General features: G+C 37.2%; 1 protein-coding gene across 1 annotated transcript in view; it reads left to right on the top strand.

Annotated features, from left to right (window-relative positions):
- The first annotated feature begins 3823 nt into the window (after positions 1-3823).
- The window catches only part of COL5A2 (collagen type V alpha 2 chain), a 148240-nt gene continuing 128202 nt past the window's right edge, over positions 3824-23861 (top strand). The window contains exon 1 of the mRNA XM_049615353.1: positions 3824-4155. Coding sequence (XP_049471310.1) covers positions 4059-4155 — 97 coding nt within the window. The 5' untranslated portion in view covers positions 3824-4058. The remainder of the gene's footprint in view (positions 4156-23861) is intronic.

Raw genomic sequence — 23861 nt, forward strand, 5'->3', positions numbered from 1 at the left:
CCTGTTTTCATATTTACTCACTTATTTATTATGGTTTTTCCACTCAAGGTTGTAAGCTCTCCAGCATCAGGGACTTTGTTTGTGTTGTTCACAGATATATCCTCAGTTCCTGGAGTAGAACCTGGCAAATAATAGGTATTCAACAAATATTTGTTGAATAAGGGAATGAACTAGACAAGGGAAATGGTTATTTCAGGCAAAGGTCAGAGCCTGAGCAAAATTCTGAGGTGTGAAACTGCTTATGTGCCTGGGAAAATTTATGTTTCCAATGGCTGAAGCCAAAAGAGGAAAACAGAAAGAGATGGGAACCAAGAAGTAGGCATTTTCCTCCTCCCTGTGCCCTCCTTTCTCCCCTCCTCCTCCTTCCCTCTTAAAATATTATGTCACTATATCTTGTAAGTACTTGGGAGTTAATGTAGTTTAGGGTTTTTTTTTGTTTTTTTTTTTAGAAGGGGGAAATAATTGAGTGAAGAAACATGTAATAAAGCCAACAAGACTTGGCAATCAATTGGATGTATGTTGAGGGAGAAGGAAGGGTGTCTTCCTATGTTCCTGATCTTTGGGACTATAATAATGGTGGCAGTGTTAATGGGTACAAAGAACAATGAGAGATAATGGTTTCATTTTGGACTCTTTGAGCTTGGTGAACTTGTTCAGAGGAAGATGTTCAATGCAGACACTTAGAAATACAAGTCTGCAAGAGCACTTGGTTGGCTCAGTAGGTTGAGCATCAGACTTTGGCTCAGGTCATGATCTCATTATTTATGAGCTCAAGCCCCACATAGGGCTCACTGCTGTCAGTGATGAGCCCCTTCGGATCCTCTGTCTCCCTCTCTCTGCCCCTTGTGTATGCAGCACCATCTTAAAATAAAAAATAAAAATTAAAAAAAAAGAAATACAAGTCTGCAGATCTATAATTCAGGAAGAAAGCCTTGACTGGAAGTCGTTAGCATGTAAATGAAAATGAACTCCAGCGATCTAATAATTAATATAGCCCAAGAGAATGGGCAGCATAGGTAACATGCTGATGGGACAATGTTGGAAAAACACAATAACTCTCTGAAAGGAATTAGAAAAGGATGTTTGACCAGAAAAGCAAGGAATATAAGAGGAGTATGTAGGACCAGGGAGTCTTGAGAGGAAGGAGTTTCAGTAAGAAGAGAATAGTCAGAGTATCAAATACTATAGGGAAGGAAGATGAAAAGTCTTTGGGTTTATCAATAAAGAGATATGGATGTCTCTGGTACTGCTGGCGATGATATTCTAATGCAAAGGGTGAAGTATAACTGAGGGGTGAGGGAGTAGAAGGGGAAAAAAGAGACTACACAAGATGAGTACTTAAGGGAAATCTTTGGGTTTTTTTGTTTCTTTTTTGAGGATAGAGATGACACAGAAAAATGTCCTGCAGGAGATGTGAAGGGATGGGATAAAGAGGACCAAGGGAGGGGTGCCTGGGTGGCTCAGTTGGTTAAGTGTCTGACACTTGGTTTTGGCTCAGGTCATGATCTCACAATTTGTGAGTTCAAGCTGAACTGTACTGAAGGCATGGAGCCTGCTTGGGATTCTCTCTCTTTTCTTCTCTTCCTGTCCCTCCCCCTGCTCATGCTCTCTCTTGCTGTCTCTCTCCCTCTCTCTCTCAAAATAAGTAAACTAAAAAAAAAAGGAGTGTCAAGGGAATGATCAACTGTGAGGGTGCTGAGACATCTTTTCTCTGGAGACTGGAAATATTGGTGTCAGGCAGATCTAAGACGTAGGAAGAAATAAACATACTCACTTGGGAGTCAGACATCTCTGGTATAGAACCCTAAACCCTAAATCTACCACTTAGTAGCTGAGCAAACTGGAGCAGGTAAATTTCTTTGAATCATAATTCCTTATATATGATTTGAAAAAATAATAACTTTCAAGGTTGCTGTGGAAATTGAATTGGTAAATGCTTACTCAGGAGGTGTGTATTATTATCATGTGTATACTTGGGAAGGGCTTCACTGAAATTGAGATGGATTTATGAGCTCCCCACGTAAGCACTGAGGCCTAGAATCAGTTCTTCAAGGACTAAGAAATGGTTGAGTCCTCTATCCTGAATGCAACCACATCTATAAAACAGACACACCTGGTGAACACCTGTGTACGTTTTACTCTTGCAAATTGTAATGTAGGATCCTAATAGATGATAGAGGAAAAGCCTGAGTCACAAAGCTCCCAGAGACGAGCTAATTTATCACAGCTGTCCTGAGAATATTTGCTGTGTCCCCATCATACCATGTGCTTTTGGTTTGATAGGAAGAAGAGGCTGAAGCTGGAGGGAACCGTGAGAGGCTGAATTGCGTTTTTAATCTTTCTTGTAAAAGTGAAAAATTAAACTGAGAGATCCAGGGTTCAAGGTGCTTGGAAAGTTGAGCCCCTCTGGAATATTTCTCCAGAGATTCTAGCTCCCAGCTAAAATTCAAAGGTTCTTGGATTTCTTCTATTAAAAGTGATCATGTATTACTTAGCTAATTGCACTCTATAATCTGTCCTTTCTCTGAATTTCTACTGGCCTTAATGCACTCCCCAATGTATTTATATGCTCTGGCTTATGTTTCTTTGTTTCATGTAAATTTATCTTTTTTAGCATCTACTTGTGTTCCTTGATGACAATGGGACAAGGCCTTCAGTTATTTCGTGTCGTTTTCTCCCTCAGTGCTTCGTATGGTACAAGGTACCTGATCACTGCGTAGTTACTATAAGCAGTTGGCTCACCTGTATTGTATAGGACAGCCACTCTGGGTCTAGGTGTACTCAAGGCAGTGAATGTATTAGATCATGTACAACACTCAGAGGTCATTAAGATCTTGGCAAGCAAGAGGGGTGGCACAAAAATTCATGAATATTGCTCTTAAAGGGCATGTGCAACTGGGACTACCACAGTCCCTGAAAGACTGGTGTAGGAATAATAACTCCACCATCGACTCTTATGTAGCTCTTTGCAATTTGGAACTTAGTTAATAATACACTACTCATTTTAGTGTCCCTAAACCTTAAACACTGGTCAAGGCAGAGCCCTTTTCTCAAATGAGAAAATGGGAGTGCCCAGAGATAAAGGACTTTGTGTTTACAAAATTGGTAAGTGGCAGAGCTGTTGTTGAAAATGAGACTTGCTGGATCCAAATGCAGTATACTTCCCATTCCTCTACACTAACATAGTCGACTAGTTTTCTACGTAATAAAACTTTCTGGGCCAAAAGGGATCTGCAGATGTGTTCCACTAAACAAGAGATGTGGAGAAATGCGGAGATCATCTTAATTCAAAGTAGGATGCATCACAAATTCATTCATCTCAAGCAGTTTCCTTCACCTGAAGCTTACCTGGGCACAGTTTTAATAGTCCCCTTCCAGAATCTGGGAAAAGAAACTGAATCTGGAAAAAGAAACACAGTCTGTCAAGGAGACAAGAATACTTCCTCTTCAATGAAAAGAAAGGGTTAAAATTTGATCCTTTGAAAGTTTAAGGTGGACAAGAGTCCTGAATTATCTAGACACCAAAGAGTAGGCAAAAAGGCTGTGTAGCTTATAGGGAAAAAAGTGAAGGGGTGTGTGTCTGGGGGAAGGATTAGGGAGGGGAGACTAGGACTATTTCCTTCTAACAGGCTTTCTGTTAAAAAACAAAAGAAAGAAAGAAAGAGAAAGAGAAATAAACATTTGTTCCTGTGATTAAGCCCTCATTTGTGTTTAAAACATAAATGAAGTAGGGACAGTTCAAGGCACAGAGGCGCGTGTTCTGATTTGGTTGTTTACCATCAATCAGACCGTTGCTTGGCAGACACTGGATGGTTATGAGCCTGAACAAGCTGAAAAGGGGCAGGAAAAGAAGTGGAGGCAGCATTCTTCCTATTTAAAGCTGCATCGCTTGAAAAAAGTTTTCTCAGACTGTGCTGGAGCTGGTGCTGAAAAAGGGGGTTTGCAAAGGCTGCCCTGGGGCTGGTGCTAAAAGAGCCCGCAGCTGACTTCATGGTGCTACAATAACCTTAGAATCTACTTTTCACTCCCAGGAGGACCCACATGTCTAATATTTAGACATGATGGCAAACTGGGTGGAAGCAAGACCTCTCCTCATTCTTACTGTTTTATTAGGGCAGTTTGTCTCAATAAAAGCCCAGGAAGAAGGCGAGGATGGTGAGTTTGCTGTTTGCTTTGCTTGTGGTGTTTACTGCACGGTTTGGGAAATAGGTGGAATGTTAAGCCTCGGGAAGGAAGAGCGTGAAGAGGAAGTTCTGGTTTGAAGTTGAGAAGGGGGCTGGCAGATTTGCACCTGGGAAACGGCTCTCTCTCGGAAGACAATCAGGATATTTGTAAATGCGGAGCTTCTCCATCTGCCGTTGGGCTGCATGTTTCTGGGAAACCCTAGAAGTCCTTTTGCCTGAATGTGGACAGTGGGAAGTTTAAAGAAATGGAGAGTGCTTAAAACGGAGCACTAAAAGCACTTTTAGTCAGAGGAGTTCTGTTCTGTGGGCTGGAGTTTTCAGAGCAAGGAAAAGTCGCAGCAGGAGCTGGGTAGGGTGGAGTCTTTTTTGTACGGAACTTCAGCTGCTTCATACAATTCTTTGTTTAGAAAAACCTCTGCAGCCACTCTGATAACTGATTTTTCTTTGTCTTTGGCTCCTTATTCTTTTCTCTTTACAGACTTTTACTTCTTTCCCATTTTCATTTGTGATCTTAAACCACTTTTGCTTACTGAGAGACAGTCTCGTTTACTTGTCCGTGACAGAGGCTGATAGAAGCCAGATTTCTTAAACAGTGGTATTTTCCCACCCTACTGACTTGATTATCAGGACAGTGGTGGCTCCCTGCTGGATGGCGGAAGGCTGCAAATCGGCATGCCTTATATATAATGTATTTATCATGGAGTATTTGCATGGGCATTATCCTTTAGACACAAGTTTCATTTCTTTTTTCTGATTTAAGGCAAATCTTGCCTGGTTACCGATTTTTTTTTTCCTATGAAATTTGCTCATGGTTAGAGTTGGGTGGCATGGTATGGTTAAGCAAAAATGCATGGCTGCTATAGAATATAAGAAAACATTTAAATTGGTTCCACTGATTATTAAATCCTTATTCTCCAGACATGTTTTTTTTCATAATAGACCATATAGATTTTCATAACTATTTAACATCAAACTCAAGCTTTTAAAACTTAGCACATTTAAACTTTTCTGTTATTGTCTTTTATATATATTTTGAGTGTATATATATATATATACAGATATATGCATATGTGTGTGTATATTTTTTAATACCTGCTTCTGTGTATTTTTGCTCTGAAGATGTTCATAAAATTAATCTACAGGCCACAAGGTCTAAAAATCATTTAAAGAGTGAAAATAAGAATGTGAAATGAATACCCAACAATCTGTCCAGAGTCCCATAGAGGGGGCACTTTCTAAAATCTTGTAACTTTTTACGTTACTTTTTATGTTTTAAAAAACGAGGCAATTCATAAAAGGTAAAACTGTTGAGTTTCTTTGAAATGGTGTGAAAAACATTAGTTGTTTGGAGGGGAGGCGAAAATAATTGAATAGGTACTAGGAGTCAGGAAAGGGGAGGAAAAAATATGGAAAAATTACAATAGAAATAGCAAATTTAATTATAAAAGGAACAGTTCACTCCCCTCCCCCACCAAAACAATCAACAACTTTAGTTTAAAACTTAATTAACACAATTTTCCATGTCAATATACTTTAAAATAAACAACTTACTTTTATAAAGTGTGGAAATAATTGATCATGTGAATAAACGAAAAGAGTGTTTCATAAGGTATATGGAATAAGCCATATGTTAAAAGACTTTTCCAAATAATTGTAATTACTCTGTAGGTGTTATTGAAAAATAAGGAGAGTTTAATGTTTTCTAATATTAATTTACCTAAATTTTAGAAATTTGATATTTGGTGCAAAACAGTCTCCATCTCCATACCAACCCCTCTTCCCCCTATATAACCAAACAGCACAGCAATCGGAATCCCAAACATCAGATTTTACAGAAAAAGTATAATTCCGTACATACACATGGTAAAACTTAAATTCCTCTGTTTTATTACTCAACCCAGGAGAAAATATGTGATAAAAATTCAATAGCAATAGAAAGTTGTATGGCCCAAATTAAAGGTAATATACACAAGAATTCCAGAATCTAGTATATTCAGAGTTTTGTAACTTGTATTGTACTTACTTACTGTTCATATTTTGGTTTCAGTTACATTGAATGGATACTTGGCAATACTTTATTCCCCCTGTTCAGGCTTGACACAAGCTTAATAAAAGTGTCAGAATTTTGAAACTCCATGTGATTTTAAGTTTGGGGAAGAGTAAGTTCAAGTAAATGCTTTAAACTAAAGAAATAGCTAAGGTTCACAGGCAAAACAAGTATATTTTTCAAATTTTGGCTATAACTAATTGATATAATGTGGTAGTGATTTTGTGTAAAAATATGTCCCCTTTGAAATGTAGACACATGTTATCACAGGTAACTACATGTTTACAAGCTTTTATAGTTTTCTTTTCAAGACTTCAAGGTATATTTTTTTATCTGTTTGACTGTGTTTATTTACCAGAAATGTCAACATAAGCACAGTGTCTGCCTGATAGAAATACTTATGAATGATGAGATAAGAGTAAATAAATAAAGTTTTAGGACATATAGGCCCAGATAATTACTACCTATCAATAAATATAAGAACTGAATTAATTTTTCACATTCCTAAGAACTGAAGGGAAGTTGGGCTAACTTTAGTTGACACTATTCAGTAACAAGAAGCAGAGTTAAGAAGACAAAATCAGCTTTTCATGAGTTTTGGGGTATATGTGTCTGTGATGGTGGTGGTGGGATGCTTTAAAAGATTCCCCATTTAGGGGCGCCTGGGTGGCTCAGTCGGTTAAGCGCTGACTTCGGCTCAGGTCATGATCTCATGGTTCGTGGGTTCGAGCCCCGCGTCAGGCTCTGTGCTGACAGCTCAGAGCCTGGAGCCTGTTTCAGATTCTGTGTCTCCCTCTCTCTCTGACCCTCCCCCGTTCATGCTCTGTCTCTCTCTGTCTCAAAAATAAATAAACGCTAAAAAAAAAAAAAAAAAAAGGTTCCCCATTTGTTTTTTCTAGGAGAAAATACTATAAATTTATAGTAATTTTTATACTCTTAAACAAAGGTCTAACACCTATTGAGTTATGCACATTTTTGTTATTAGAAATGGACAGACTTAATCTGAGAATATAATCTTTGATATGAATCGTTGATTTCAACAACAGAGAAAGAATGGGGAGAAGGAAAGGTGCAGCATTGTACCATTTTATTTCCAGAGACCAGGTAGGTGACATAAACAAGTGAAGCAAGTGAGTGTTTGTATATCAACAGGGGATGATGGGCCTGTGGAGAACTGAAGATGCATATGCCCACTTTAAGGCATTCAAAACCAGTGTTTTCCAGAAAGCATTGCATAAGCCAAATACAATATCTCTGAGCGCCAAGTCTGGCTCATGGACCATAAATTTGCAACCCTCTTGTTGCAACCCTACACTGATATCCTGGACCCAAGCCAGCTTCTGATTACTAAGAGATGAAGGGCTCAGAGTCCTTTTTATATCATGGTTTCTTCCATTTTTATGCCACATCTACCATTTATCTCATTATTGTAATACAAACTTGAAGACACAAGTGCTCATTACTTAGTACTACTTGGCCCAGATTGTTTTAAATGGTACTTAGTACATTACTAAGTAGTACTTGGATTGGATCATTTTATAGGAAGTAGAGAATATGAATACATAGCTTACGATACTTGAAAATTCATAAATTGTTTTAAACTCATTACTATTGAAATAGATACTTTGGATTATGTAGGACATACAACCTTTTCTTTCATAGTGGATGTTTTAATCTAGATTCAGCTGCATATACCAGAATGCAATTGTTTAAATTTTTTTTAAAGTGTTTTTTTTTTTTTTTAATAAAAGGAAGTTTTAGTTAGGTAGTGAAAGGCTGGTATATTAGCTGTACAAAGTCATCAAAGACTCCGTCTCTTTCTAGTTCTCTACTCTCATATTCCTGGGGTATAATCCTTGATGTTATGGTCTTAGATGGCTGCTGGATTTCCAGCCGTTACATTTACTTTCCAGGCATCTGGATACAGGATGAGAGACGAAGGCTGTGATTCTCTCTTTATTCATGGAGACTATTAAGTCTTCATCCCACTTCAACTTACTTGTGGCCAGAATTCAGTCATATGGTCACACAAAGCTACAAGGGTGGCTGGGAAATGCAGTCTTTTAGGTGAGTAGCACTAGCAGCGTACTCTACTGAATAGAATTATGTTACGAAAGAAATAAAAGAGAGAATAGCTGTTAGGAGGCAAATATAGTCCCAACCGCAATGAGTGTAACTGTCACCCACTTTCATTGGAATAGATCTAGTTTCACTGGGCAGGATATAGTTGTGTGACCAGATATACCCTTGTTATTGGTCACTTCCAAGTAGTCCATGAAGCCAAGAACATTGGATGGCACTTAAATTAGACTGCAGCTTTTTGCTTTCTAATTCTTTTAAAATACATTTAGAAGTACCTATAACTTTTATCCAAACTAAAGTGAGGCTTTATTTTGAAGAGTATATCTCTCTCTATAGATGTAGACTGGTAGATTGATAGATACAGATAATTTTTTATATTGACAGAACAACATGTGCATTGACCATGACTCTTTAGGTTAGTGGGTAAGCAATCCACAGATCCACATTGAGCTGGCTGAATAATCATCTGAAGAGCTTGTTACTGATATAGATTCTAGGCTTCCCTCTTTTCCAGATATCTTGATGTAGATGGTTTGGATGGGATTTGGGAAGCTGTCTAGGTGATTCTGATTCCTGTTGGTTAACCACTATACTGCATCTCTGCCTAACATCGTTTTGATATTGACGTGGACCAGTTGGCTTCTTGTTTCAAGACTACACAACTGTGGTGTGGAAATAACTTGCTATTCTACTTATTCCTTTCACTTACAAAGTTGCCTAATTAACGTTTGTAGAGAAACTGTGGCAAATTCACCACTGTGGCATTTCTGGAAAAATAACTCAATGCCCAAATCTTCTTCACAGCAGTTAGGTAAATCATTCTACTATGCAATGAGTACATCTTATTAAAATATATTTCCAGGTGGTTATATAATTTTCATTTTCTCTCTTACTTCCTGTCTTCACATTTTTAGAACACTTTTTCACCACAGGTCTAAAATTCATTGTATTGTTCAGTCTAGAAATGCGCATAATGCTGACTGTGAGGTAACAACACAAAGAGAAATCTTTGTTTTGAGTAGCTGGGACTTACAAGTTTGGAATAATGTTAATCTATGGCCACAGAAAAAAATCTTTTTTAAACAATGTTCTCTCACTTGAAGGACAATCTATACATCATCAGTGGCCTTTTATCACATTCATAAGATGTTTAAAAATCAGTCATTTTTTGACCTACTATGTTTTGTTTTGAATCACAACATTCAAAAATTTAGATTTACATATGAAAGATGTAGTAATGATAGAGGAAAAGACTAAAATTGTTATTAATTGATTTTATTATATAAATTTGGGCAAGTTGTACAAGTTTGTATAAAACAATGGAGTTGGGAAGATATTGACAATTCAGTTTTCCTCCCAATTTCTTTCCATGTAAATTTTACATGTATTTCATCTAAATTTCCTTTAAGATGTTGAGCTGTTATAATCAATATTTTTAGAACAATATTTTTAATCTACTCTTGCATTTGCTTGACGAGAGGAGCAGACTGTCTTATGGAATATTTTGCCTTAAAATTGTGGCCACATTGGCAGCTTTGATGTTTTTATTATATTTTATTGATGTTCAAAACTAAGCCCTTCCAAAGGAATCAAGTTGTTTTCATCTTATACATAATATATTCTCTAAGGAACAGTGTATAAGATAAATCACAATAATGCAAGATTTTTCTTATCCCCATGTTGCCTTCTACAGAGAAGGTAGTGATATTAACAATATTAATAAATTAAGATTAATGAATTAATGGAAACTTGTCCCTGTAGCTCTATGGTATAATGTTCAAACTCAAAAATGTTTGCATCCTTTTTTTTTTTTTTTAAGTTTCTCCTGGGAAGGAGAAAAGACAGTCTCACAGTTCTCTCTCTCTCTCTCTCTCTTTTTTTTTCTTTTTTTTTTCTTTTTTTTTTTTTCTTTTTTGGGTGTCTGCGCAATCAGTTATAAACCCAGTTTCAAGAGGCAACAAATATATTTTCAGTGGAAATGTTGCTTGCAACATAAGCATCATAGACTTATTGCAGTCTGCATACTGTAGTAAGGAAAGGAAGCCCAGTCCAACAATCACTGGGAAAACACATGGGTTCTGGTCCATCTCTGCTATTTAGCTGTTTTGCAACCTGCAGAGTCCTTTAGTCTCACCAAGCCTTTGAGTCCTCATCTAAAATCAGGGAAAACGTACACACCCCTGTCAATCTGATGGGACTCCTAGGCAGATCATTTGGGAAAATTACCTGAAGGTAATTTTAGAGCACTTAAATGAGACACAGAGAGTGATATTCAATCTGATTTCAGTCATCACCGATACAAACCTTAGTGGTATATTTTTTACTTTACCTAATCTTTGAATTTATTTTGAGAAAACTTCTGGATTTGTTCCTCTTCTGTACTTTCTTTATTCTCCATTTCCCAGAGGAACTTGCTCCATCAATCATGTTCTCTTTTCTATAACTACAACCACTCTCTTTCTTTGGTGCTTTTCCCGCTACCTTATAAACAATCTCAGCTCTCTCCCAGGGCCCCTGTCTGGCTCCCACCCTTTCTTAATTCTTACCCTGCCTGCTTTAAAAGAGTAATATAGTTTTCTATCTCTCCTTCCATGCCCTCACTCATCCCTATGCATTCTGACTTTTGCCTGCTCCCTTTCCCATTCCAGTTAAGCTAGTGGAGTAAGATGAAGACGAAAATGGCGATGTTTCCAGTGGGCTCCTTCTACCTGTCTTATCAGGCCTTTCCCCTTTATTTGATACAATTAACCACTCCAGCTTTCCTGAAAGACTACTCTCTGAAAGTTCTTCCTCTAGCTACCTTACCTTTTCTTCTCAGCATGGGCTCCTTCTCTCCTTTTTTCCCTTAGCACTTTGTTTTCTCAGAGGATTTAGTTCACTGGTCTTCCCTGTATATTCTCTTCCTAGATCCATCTAGGAATCAATCACTCTCAGGGTTTTGCTTAACAGCTAACTGCCGATAATTCTCAAATCTCTTTCCAATCCTGAACTTCTACATGAACTTCAGAATTCTCCACTGATGGGCCATAACCACTTCAAGTTCAGTGTATCTAAAACTCAACTCATTATCTTTCCCCTAAGACAGGATAATTTTTCCTGTGTATTCCTTATATCAGTTAATGGCAACATCATCTTATCTGGTCACTCCAGCAAAATTCAAATCAGTTACTAAATTCTTCCGTTTTATCCACTAAATATTTCCTCAATATACCTCTTCTCCCTGTCTTCTCCAAACACCTCAGTTCAGGCCTACATTATATCCCTGGATAATTGCAGTAGCATTTAAATTCCCTGCCTTGCCTCCTGTGTGGCCACTTCCCACTTGCATGTGTATAGACCTCTTCTGTTGCCACTGTGATATAAAAATCTAAATCAAAAAACCTAAAATCTGATCACATCATTACCTTCCCTATAACCTTCCATTGACTCCAATAATTTGGGGAAAGAATAATGTTCAAGCTCCTAAGCATGGCACACAAGACCTTCTAAGACCTGGCCTGTTTCTAGAATGTGAGTCAGATCAGCTGTAACTCCATGTCTCAAAATAAGAAATTGCTTGTAGTTTTGACCTCCCACTGCACATACACACATGCACTTTTCCTTTTTTTACCTCTGCTTTTCAGATTCCACTCCATGTTATGAATTCATTTTATGTATTAGGTACATAATAGTTATTCCATTCATATCCCAGTTGAATATTAATTTTTAAAATCTAAAAAAATTTCCCACCATTTATTTATTTTATTTTACTTTATGTTTATTTTATTTTTGAGAGAGAAAGAGAGAGAGAGAGACAGAGCACGAGCAGGGGAAGGGGCAGGGAGAGAGGGACACATAGGATCCGAAGCAGGCTTCAGGCTCTACACTGTCAGCATAGAGCCTGATGCGGGCTCGAACTCACCAACTGTGAGATTATCACCTGAGCCAAAGTCGGTGCTGAACCCACTGAGCCATCCAGGTGCCCTTCTTTTTTTTTCCCCCTGCCATTTATTCAAGTATCAGTGCACTTATTTCAAACTCAGGTTTTGCAAATTTGCATATTCTTGAGCAATTTTTTTTATTTCGCTGTCTTGGTTTCTTTATGTATACAATTAGAATGATAATATTTACCTCAAATAATTATTATGAACACTATCCCACATATAAACCACCTATATAGTATGGCTCCTAGCAAATAGCAGGAGCTCATTAAATGATAGTTGATATTATTATTCCATTACTACTTAATAACATAGAAATAATAATAAATGCTTATTGGGTGATTATGATGATGAAACTGTTAGTATGGAAAAATAAACAACTTTTGCTCTCAAAGAGATGAACGTCTAGTGTAAAACTTAAAATGCAAATTTTACCTACCATTGTATTATGGTCATTTTGATAATACATCGATGTATTTACCTGATTTCTAATTGGGCTATATTTTAAACCTATTTAAAATTTTTATTCTTCAAACAGTAGAGTTTTACTGTATTGGCTCCTTATATAGGTTTACTATGGGAAAAAACAAAAGAAACAAAAACATCTTTCCACTGGAGACTGGAGACTCATGGCCATGTGGTCTGAAGCATCACCCCCCACTTCCTGTTTCACACCCCCCCCCCCACACGTTTCATTCTGTGCAATGGTTTCCAGTGTGTGAGCAAGCCAAGCACGATTCATTCCATGCCCCAGTGCTACCTCATGCCTGTCTACCAGCTATGTCTATTTCAGAGTTTATTCTCTGAAAATATGATAGTCATAAAAATCTCTATTAAAAATTGGAAGCTTATTTTCCAAACCGCATTGCTCTGGGTTGCATTTGGAATGAGAGGAATTGCTTCACTGCACAGGGATTTACAAGGCAGCTCCCGGGACTATTTGGATACAGAAGTGGGGTGACCCATCTTTTCCCAGACTTCGCAGCAAGTCTCTTCATTTTCCAAAGGTTGCTGGTTTCTTCACTCCTACTCCCAGGAGATTTTTGTGAAGTTTACTCCAGAAAGCAGAAACTGTGTAGGAAGTAGGCACATTATTCACACTCATGCTTTCCCTACTTTGCTGCACTTTTCATTCTTCCCAGTTTTTCACACTTTAATAAAATGATGGTTTTGACTTAGAGGGAGGCACACTTATGGAATTTTACCAGATAATTTGTAGCTATGAATTTCTTTAACTAAATCTTTATTATCCAGTATGGTTGTTCTGTGGCCATCAGATTTAGATTTTTTTTTTTTCATTATGGAATTCTAAAAATATGGATGGTTTCTATAGCAAATAAATTCATTTATAGAGCTTTAATCTTTTTATTTATCTTAAATAGTAGTTGTATGCTTATTACTTGCTCCTGAGGTAGAGGAACCTATCCTATTTATGGTAGTTTGAAGTTATCCATAAATTATCCATTTATGCTAGTTTGAAATTATTTTTTTAATGATTATCTATTTTTGAAAGAGAAAGAGAGACAGAACATGAGTGGGGGAGGGGCAGAGAGAGAGGGAGACACAGAATCTGAAGCAGGCTTCAGGCTCTGAAGTGTCAGCACAGAGCCAGTTGCGGGGCTCGAACTCACGAAGCACTAGATCATGAGCCAAAGTCGGACGCTTAACTAAGTCACCCAGATGCCCCTAGTTTGAAATTACTTTTAAGCCATTTCTGTCTCACTCTTTGCAGAGCTTTATATTGAAGAAATGATTAAGTTACAGTTTAATTCAGAACAGCATGTTTTTCATGTTAGTGCTAATTTTTGAACTAGAATTTCTGGTAGGATGGGCTGGTGGACAGTGAAGTTAATTGATTGTCATAGTAGATGAACTGCAAAAAACCCGCCTAGTTTTCAGGTCTTTGACTATAAACACTAAATCTCTGAAGCTTTATAAACAAGCCTTATACTTTATTTTGAGAAGGCAGAAGGGTACTGGTCATTCCAAGGTAAATGAGTGATTCTGATATAAGAACTTTCATTTACACAAGTTTATACTGGTAAAAAAAATGACATTGGGCCCTTGAAGGAAGAACAACTGAACACTTCATCAGAGTTCTTGTGTTCAGGCCTTCAGGTGCTATAAGTGTTATGTCTTTCTGAGTATTCATACAAAATGTCACTTCTTTCTACAACCATTTCCCATATCCCCTCAAGTCGTGGTGTCCACTGATGAGATTAGGCAAGGGTTTGTGCTTTTATTTTTCTCCCTCAAGCATCGTAAAACTGAACTGGATTTTGCTGAGAAACAACTAATAAATTCCCGAACAAATGGAATTCTCATTAGCCTGAGAAGAATTCAGTCTTCTTGCAATCTGCTTATTTTATTTTTTAAAAAAGTGGGTTAATTCCTTTATGTAGAGAAAGAGACAAAACTGAAACAGAATTAGTGAATTAATCAGTCAATGCATTTGAAGTTCCATTGGCAAGGCTTGTGATGGTTTGGTACACGGAGGATGATAAAATATTGATAATTAAACTTGTACTTTTAAATGTTATTTTGGCATTTGCAGCATATAGATAAGTATGTTCCATAAACTTGCCAAAGGAACACTTACCTGAGCTACCTTGTCTTCTTTCCACATCTGTTCTATGGAGGCAATGTTGCAAAGTCCTAGAGGAAAGAGCAGGTTCAGTTCTAGAAAAACAACTTGGAAATAGATGACTTTTATTTTATTTTGCTTTGTTTTGTTTTAGGAAAATATGCTCTCAGCCTCCTTTCTGTTTGAAGGGAAAGCATTCAGAATTCTGCATGAAAATCAGGGTCTCACTGCAACTCCACCTGGATGTCACCTTCCCAAATTTTGCCTTAAATTACAGACTTTTCCTTGGAGCCTGTTCTCCTATCAGATCTTACTGTTTGTTGTCCTTTTCTTTCCTACTCCATAGGAAACTAATATATAACACATGCTCCCCTAGTTACTATTCTAATGCATAGTGTTAGTAATATTACTCCCTTATAACGAGAGCCAATTATATGGTAATTTGCCTTTTGCAATCTTTTTTTCACTATTCTCTGGCCATCAGAATCAGTGGACATCATGGCTGTGGATGAAAACTCCAGTATCATCAGATGGACTCTGAGACTCACGCTTTATGTGGATGAAACATGGCTGTTCTGGACATTCTGTACTTGCCCATGGAAGGTTCCACAATCAAGACATTAAAATCACTTCAGATCCATTCTAATAGAAACTAAAAGTTGCCTTAGTATAATCAAAATGGAAATTTGCCCACCAGATTCCCATTGTTTCTGAAGAGGAACTTTGAGTTTCTTCAGGATAGAACCCTATGATAGTGCATCCTATGGAAGGCATAAAAGCATGGAAGGATGGGTTCTCTGTGGGTATGTAAGGGTGCCAATTAACTTCATTGTAATACACTGAAGTGTCAGGCACCAAGCTAACATGAGACTTCATGATTGTATCATGTCTTGTGAGATTTATTTAGAATTTTGAAGAGGTTGGGGAAGTTTGTGATATCTCTTAATTTCTGTTCTTTAATTCCTCTAATTTTTTACTCTATGTTCCTCAAATGTAGCCATTTTAGAATAAAATAAATAAACACTACCACAATACTATATCTATTTTTTTTTTTTTTTTTAGCCAACAGCATATATACTATCAAACAAGCCTATGGACAAAAGGAATAGGTCATTGTTTCATAGTGAGATTTTTTTTTTTTGATTCTGTGAAATTCCCTCAATTCCCACGTATTGCCATCTTTCAATATTTAGGGTTTTTAACAGTTAACAATTTCTATGCTTCGAATTTCTCCTTTTCCACTCACTTTCAATAAGCAGTTAATAGGGCATGGGTCTTTGGAGTCTGACATTTGAGTCCTGACTTTGCCATGGGTAACCTTGTGAACTTTAGCAGGTTGCTCATCTTTGAGATTCAGTTTTTTCATTTGCATATTGAAGAATTGAGTTAAAATTCATTGCACTTTATAGGCACTGAAGAAAAACAGATATTATTAATACTTTGGATAGATTCCCTGATTAGGCCATTGCAGACTGTTTTCTCCATAACTGAAATAATTTCCATCAATCTGTTCCCAGTTACTAGGTTTGATAGGAAAAAGGTTGGGGGGTGCAGGGGCAGAAGAGGTGGTTAGGAGGCAGAGGTATAATTGGGAGGCTTGCAAGGGCAATAAAGAATTTTTATTTATCTCGTGTTTTTCCCTTGAGACAGGACTGTGCCCAACTCTTGATTATTCATAAAGCAAGTTAGGAAAAGCAAAGCAGCAAAAACCCTGAAAGTTATACTTTGGTATCAGGATGCATTTCACAAACTTGGCAGTATACATACTCATTTAATTTTATTCTTTTTTTCTAATATAATGATTTTGGCAACTGTTTGCAGATTTGATTCAGGTAGAGTTGTTCAAGAAAAGTGAAACTATCCTTAATATATAACAATTCTGTTTACTTTCCTCAAATTTTACTGATGTCAAGGCATACTTATTTGAACCCTGGGCAATGTTTTTGTGAGGGAAAGCAGGTGCCTCCACCTGGGTGGCCACGGAAGGGTAAGGAAGGCGCTGTGTGTGTGTCACTCAGCTTCTACTAACTCAACGTGGCAGTGGGACCTAGAGAGCTCTAGCCCTGAGCTGGATGACTGGAATAAAATCCTGACTCTTTGCTTATAAATTTCTTATAAATACAATGTTTGGAGCCTTAATTTCCTCATTTATAAAGCAGGAATAATATTTTTGATTTTATCAGTTCTCAGGTTCAAAATAAAGAATTCATAGTATGTGCGGAAATTCTATGGTTAGCTAGAAAGGCCAATATAAGGGTAGTGTTATTATCTTAGCATGCCTTTGCTGTGATGGACAGTTAGCTGAATGCAGACTAAATGTTTTCTTTTAAGCAAATGGTCATGTTAATGCTCCAAAGGAATATAAGACTCTCCATAGAAATGAAAGAAAGCAAAGTTAGCGTTTTTTCTTTTTTTAAATCTCGAATTGAGGAAAGTGAAATACCTGCTTATATAACTATCTAGGAACCTCCCAAAGCCCCAAAATAGGAGAAAATAAGAACAGAGGCTTTGATGTGAGGGTAAACAGATGAGATGGAAAAAAAAAAAAACACCATGATTCTTGTAATATAATTGGACTGTAGTCTCTCTACAAGCAAAAATGTAGCTTCCTGGCAGAAAGCTGAATCCACTATTATCATTACTTTTCCCCTATTCATCTCTCATCAGGAAGCCTGTCTCAAAATCAAAGTTAAGCTCTAAGGGCCTGTTTGTAAAATGGTATCTCTTTTCCCTAGGTCAGAAGGTGACTTTGAACTAAAAGTTTAAACTGGTGACAAATATCCACAACAATCTGAGCCAAGTGTTTAGACAAAGGTTCCATCAGCCCTCAGGCCTGTCTACTTTCTGGTATATTTTAAGACTCTCTACTTGTACAGAGAGAAACATGCAGTTAAAGAGATGAGGGCCTCAACTAAATAGACTGTTACTTTCTTTCATGAATAAATTGTTGAAGTAATTTTAAAGAAAAGCTTCTAGATTAAGACTGGAGCAGGACAGGAAATCTCATTCTAATTGCAGCTCTATCATGAACTAACTTGGTGATTTTGTGGAAGTGACCTAAATTCTCTGGGCCTCAGTTTCCTTCTTTGTAAAACCTGCAATATATTACCCAGAGACACTTCCTGCCCTGAAAATCTGTGACTGTAGAAGGTTTACATAAAGTTACTTCACATAGGTCAGATTTGTGCTATACTGTGAGGACTCTTGTGCATACTTTTGGTAGATTGAGGTATCACGCATAGTCTCTGTAAACGATGTGTTGCTGTACTTTTAAATTAAGATTTGATAGTTCTTATCCAGGTTTCTAGTTATTTACCTAACTATGGGTTCATCTCAGGAATACAACTTCCAATTTATAACTTTGGAAAATGGTATGCTTTTTAGTGAATGGCTTTACAACAAAGTTTCTAGAGAAGTGTCTAAAAGCAAAGTTTCTAGGCAAAGTTTCTAAAAGGAGCTTATGGAAAAAAATTATGGTACTATGGCCTCAAATTTTGTAGGTTTCGTATAACTTTGAGCTTTCCAACAACAGAGAAAATGTGTAAATGTGTCATGCATTGTATTACACCATTACAACCGTTAAGACTCCATGTTCTTTAGATATTTTTTTGGCGGAATAGGCAGTCAAAGTTAAGCAGCATCCTATACTCTCAATCTCATAACTGATGGATTTGTCTTTGTAGCGGGAACGTTGTCTACTTTTCCTGACAATTGAACCTACTAAAATGCTATTCTTTCCAGACTTTAAAAAAAAGGAAAAAAAGGAGAAGAAGAATTAAGAGGCTATGGGATTTCACCTGAGGAGTAGATCATGGGGTAGTCATGCTTGTTCTTGAGTCCATATTTTAAACTTATTCTGGAGTCCTTATTATTTTTTTGCAATTATGTTTGTTGGGAGATATGTACATGTTTAGTCTGAATATCTAGAAGATTTGATTTGTCCCATTGATATTTCTTACACACAGGACTTTTGGAACATGCTGCATGTCCTTTTTTTTCAGGGAAAATGAGACTCCATTTCTGTGCTTCTTTTCCCAGTTTCCTTCCTTCAACAACACCGACTGAGTCTTGTAAACATTTGTGTCCCCAAGTCCTGCTAGAATTTTGCTCCCAGATATCCTAGGGGTAGAAAACAGCCCTTTTAAAAATGTCTCTATAAGAAGTATGTGTCTAATTCAGGTGCATGAAAAATTTAGGTTAAAAATCTGAAAAGATTAAAATACTCACAAATGCTCACCTCCATGTTCAAATCACAGAGGCCAGTGGGAAAGAACTGTCAGGTTCTAGATGAATGTACTCTTCGATAAGTGAGATCCACTTGGTCATCTTATAGCACTTGTCATAATTTACTTTCGGGGGGAATATAAATCCCCCTCAAAGGCCATTATAAGTGTGTTAGTGACATTAGAATTTAATTCAGATGATTCTGAAATTTTTGACTTTTTTTAAAAAACAAATAATGCTGCTGGTGGTTTTGACTTGCTTTTCTCTACAGAAGAAGATATTCTCACCACACACCGATGAGGCAGTTACTTGCATGCCTTCATTTATTTATTATTCAGTGAACATTTACTGAGTACCTGTTGTTTACCAGACACTTTTCCGAATGATGCAGAAACAAATATTTAATCTTTGTCCCCAGGGAGCTAATCATCTAATGGGCACAAGGGAAATAAAGGACAATATCATATGGTCTGTACTGAGACAGAGATAGAGGATACTAGGGGCACCAGGAAGACACCCCTACTACTCAATACCTCAGAGGTGGAGGGCTGGGATGGGAGGTCAGGGAAGATTTGAGAGGAGGGAACACCGGAGCAGAGTCATTCCCCTGTGTTTCTTCCATTATCTCCTTCATCTGCATTCCATCCTGTTTGTCATACACACAAATCCTTCAAATCCTAATCAGGTCTGATGTGCATTCTCTTAAAAACCTTTTTTTTTTTTTTTTAATATTTATTTATTTTTGAGAGACAGAGAGAGACAGAGCATGAGCATGGGAAAGGTGGAGAGAGAGGGAGACACAGAATCCGAAGCAGGCTCCAGGCTCTGAGCTGTCAGCACAGAGCCCGACGCGGGGCTCGAACTCACAAACCTTGAGATCGTGACCTGAGCTGAAGTCGGATGCTTAACCAACTGAGCCACCCAGGTGCCCCATTGAAAACGTTTTTGATTATCCTAGATATCTTTGTTCTTTTTGTCTAAATGACAGTAGTCAGCACTTCCCCTTTCTATGACACCTTTAGCATTCAAAAGAAACTTTTCTGTGTTGTCCATTGTTTTAGTTTCATTTATCAATAGACGTTATTGATCTTTAGTTTTACCATCTGCTCCTTGAGAATAAAGATGGGTATTAAGGAGGGCACTTGTTTTGATGAGCAGCAGGTGTTGTATGTAAATATTGAATCACTAAATTGTACACCTGAATCTGATACTACGCTGTGCATTAACTAACTGGAATTTAAATAAAAACTAAAAACAAAACAAAAAACAAACAAAAAAAAAGAAGACAATCTCTCAAACCCCAGAAAGTTAAATACATTTTTTTATTATTTTTTAAAGTTTTATTTATTTATTTATTGACTCTTAATTAATTAATTTTTTCAATATATGAAATTTATTGTCAAATTGGTTTCCATACAATACCTAGTGCTCATCCCAAAAGATGCCCTCTTCAATACCCATCACCTACCCTCCCCTCCCTCCCACCCCCCATCAACCCTCAGTTTGTTCTCAGTTTTTAAGAGTCTCTTACGCTTTGGCTCTCTCCCACTCTAACCTCTTTAAAAGTTAAATACATTTCCAGTACTATGCATATTGTAGATACTCAATAAATATTTATGATTAATAATTTAAGCAAAATAGGGGCACCTTGGTGGCTCAGTCGGTTGAGTGTTCAATTCTTGATTTTGGCTCAGGTCATGATCCCAGAGTCGTGGGATCTGGCTCTACACTGAATGTGGAGCCCGCTTAAGATTTTCTCTTTCTTTCTGTCTCCCTCCCTTCCCCACTGCCCCTCTCCCCAGCTCACATGCTCTCTCTTTCTCTCTCTAAAAAAAAATTAAATCATTCAAGCAAAATATATTTTTTGATGGTTCAAAATCAAGTGGCTTCTCTCAGTTAATTATCAGATTGTTTTCTAATTATATTACTCAATCTTGCCTAAGCTGTTATATAAATAGTAAACTTAGGTGGAATCAGCTTTTATGTATAGGTTAGCTATATTTGGTGGCTTTTTGTGTGAAGCCTCATATAAATACATACTTCAAAGCCTACATATTGGGTACAAAATAGAAACAAAAGTTAATTTTATAATTTATCTATTTTATTTATAGTGACTTTAGTCAGGCTTTAGGGACACAAAGATGATTTAACACACTAGCTGGTATTTAAGGAACATCCATGATGAGGAGAATCAACATATGAACAAAAAAGTGAAACACAATGTAATAAATTTGATGAAAAAGAATGGCATAGAGGTATCTACTCTAATATAGCAAGGGTTGGTTTCCTGGAGGAAAGAGACCCCAAACATAAATGATGGATGTGTGCTAACCAGCAGAATGGAGACAAGAGAGGAGCAAGAGGGTGCATCTAGTTGGGGAAAAAAGACATGAAGAAATACTCAGAAGTATTAATCAGCATTTCTTTGCAGGAAAACTGCAGAAAACTGCAGCTACTTTCCTGTCTTGGTGCATAGAATGGAAGGCATAATCATCTCATTCATTATTAGAAATGTGATTTTGAGGCGGGGCACCTGGGTGGTTTAATCGGTTAAGCATCTGACTCTTGGTTTCAGCTCAGGTCATGATCTTATGGTTTGTGAGATCGAACCCCTGTGCTGACAGCATGGAGCCTGCTTGGAATTCTCACTTTCTCCCTCTCTCTCTACCCCTTTCCCACTCGTTCTCTCTCTCTCCCTCCCTCTCTCTCAATAAATAAATAAACTTAAAAAAAAAAGAAATGTGATTTTTTAGACAATTTATTGATTGATTATTTATAAATTCTGTATTTAATAGTAGTAGAGATAACAGATAAAGATTATTATTTTTTTATTTTAGCCATTAGAAAGCTGACTTGTGAAGTGATGAAGAAACATAGAACCATCGCTGAGATAGGAGGTAGAGTCAAGTGAGGATTTTTGTGTTATTTTATTTTCAAATGACAGAATGGGATGTTTATAGCCTGAAAGAAAGTGTCCCAGGGACAGAGAGATCTTGAAAATACAGAAAGAAAGGGCAATGATGATTGACCAGGATATAGAAAGGCACAGTTTTGGTGTAAAGGTAGAGAGGTTAGCCTCAAAGAGATGATGGGATATTACATCTTTGACACTAGATGCAAGGATGCAAAGATACAGATGTAACTTCAGTTGAAAGCAGTCTGTTGGGGGTCCCAGAGGTGGGAATGGAAGGTTGAGATAGTTCATGCTTGATACAAAAACTATTTTTAATGCCTCAATTATTTTATTTTTTAAATGTTTATTTATTTTTGAGAAAGAGAGAGACAAAGCATGAGTGGGGGAGGGGCAGAGAGAGAGGGAGACAGAATCTGAAACAGGCTCCAGGCTCTGAGCTGTCAGCACAGAGCCTGACTCAGGGCTCGAACCCACAAACCACAAGATCATGACCTGAGCCCAAGTAGGGCTCTCAAACAACTGAGCCGCCGAGGCGCCCCTATTGCCTACATTATTTTAATGCTTAGTTACTTGAATGCATCAATGTAATTCAATACAAAATTAATTTAATGTAATGTAATTAATTAAATTACATATCTTGGACTGTCCCTTGAGACTATTCTAACTGTTGCTCTGTTTGTGCTAACATGATTAAGATTAAATTATCAGTAAATTATTTGTTTTGAGAATGTTGGTTAAATGTCAGAGAGTTGCTCAAAATGCTTCTGCATGATGATGCATAATGTTTATTTTCCCAACTGGGTGACATGCTGTTCTTTTGGATAGTCAGCTTCAACTTTCTGTCAGTCCCTAACTACCCCTACCTGCCCTCACTGCATGTTACTAGATCCCAATGATAAAAGATATTCACTTTCTCAGAGGTCAGGCTAGGGTTTTCTGTACTGGCCAGTGGTCTATATTCAGTTGACATTTGTTTGTAGAGTTTTCTGCCTCTATAAGTAATATCACACTATAGGTAGGACTGTACAGTTCACAAAGTACATTTACTCATTTGATGCACACATAAAACCCAAGTACCTTCGCTTGCAGATGAGAAAACTGAGACTCACAATAGATAAATAATGCAGTGGATTTTGGACAGGGCTATAGAACTTAGGTTTTCTCTCTCCTGATCCATGGCTCTTTCAATTGTATCTTATAGAAAGGAGAAAAGGAAGGGAGTGAGACAGTTTTAGTCAACAAGAAAAGCACCCCACCCTATATGGAAATCATTTTTGTTTAGTGTTGGATTCTTAGAGACCTCAGTGAGACCAAACCTGTGGCAGGCAATGATTAGGGGAAGTATTATTCGGTCTTGAAGAAGTTTAGATTTTTTTTTTTTTTTTAGATTTTATTTTTTTCAGACATGGAAGTTGGGGATTTTCATGGAGACTTATAATGAGGAAATAACCAAGCGACTTTTAATTTACCCAACTAAAAATGTTACTTGAGATGAAATAGGAAACCTTGTAAGCAGGAGTCTGCATAGAGATGAAAACAGATGTAATCACAAGATGTGCTATCGGGTAAGAGCCAAAAATGACTTTTGGAAAGAAAAAAAAATATGCGGGTTTAGCACTCAGTGAGACACCTCTAATTATTAGGCTTTCTGTCCTGGCTTTATATACTCCATTTATTATAAAATTAATTTTAAAAAGTCACTGGCCAGATATTATTGTGTGTTCGCTCCCTCAGTGTCTGGATTCTAAGCGCCAGGTCAGACACTAGAAGTAGAAAGAAAAATAAGAAATGTCTTCTTACTTACAGAGTCCCAATATGGGAGATACAACCAGCTGTAAAACTTTGTAAAGAGAACTGATAGATAGGTAACAGCATGCATGCATATCTGCTTACGCTGGTCTATAAA

This window comes from Panthera uncia, assembly GCF_023721935.1.
Source record: "Panthera uncia isolate 11264 chromosome C1 unlocalized genomic scaffold, Puncia_PCG_1.0 HiC_scaffold_3, whole genome shotgun sequence".
Taxonomy (NCBI): Eukaryota; Metazoa; Chordata; class Mammalia; order Carnivora; family Felidae; genus Panthera; species Panthera uncia.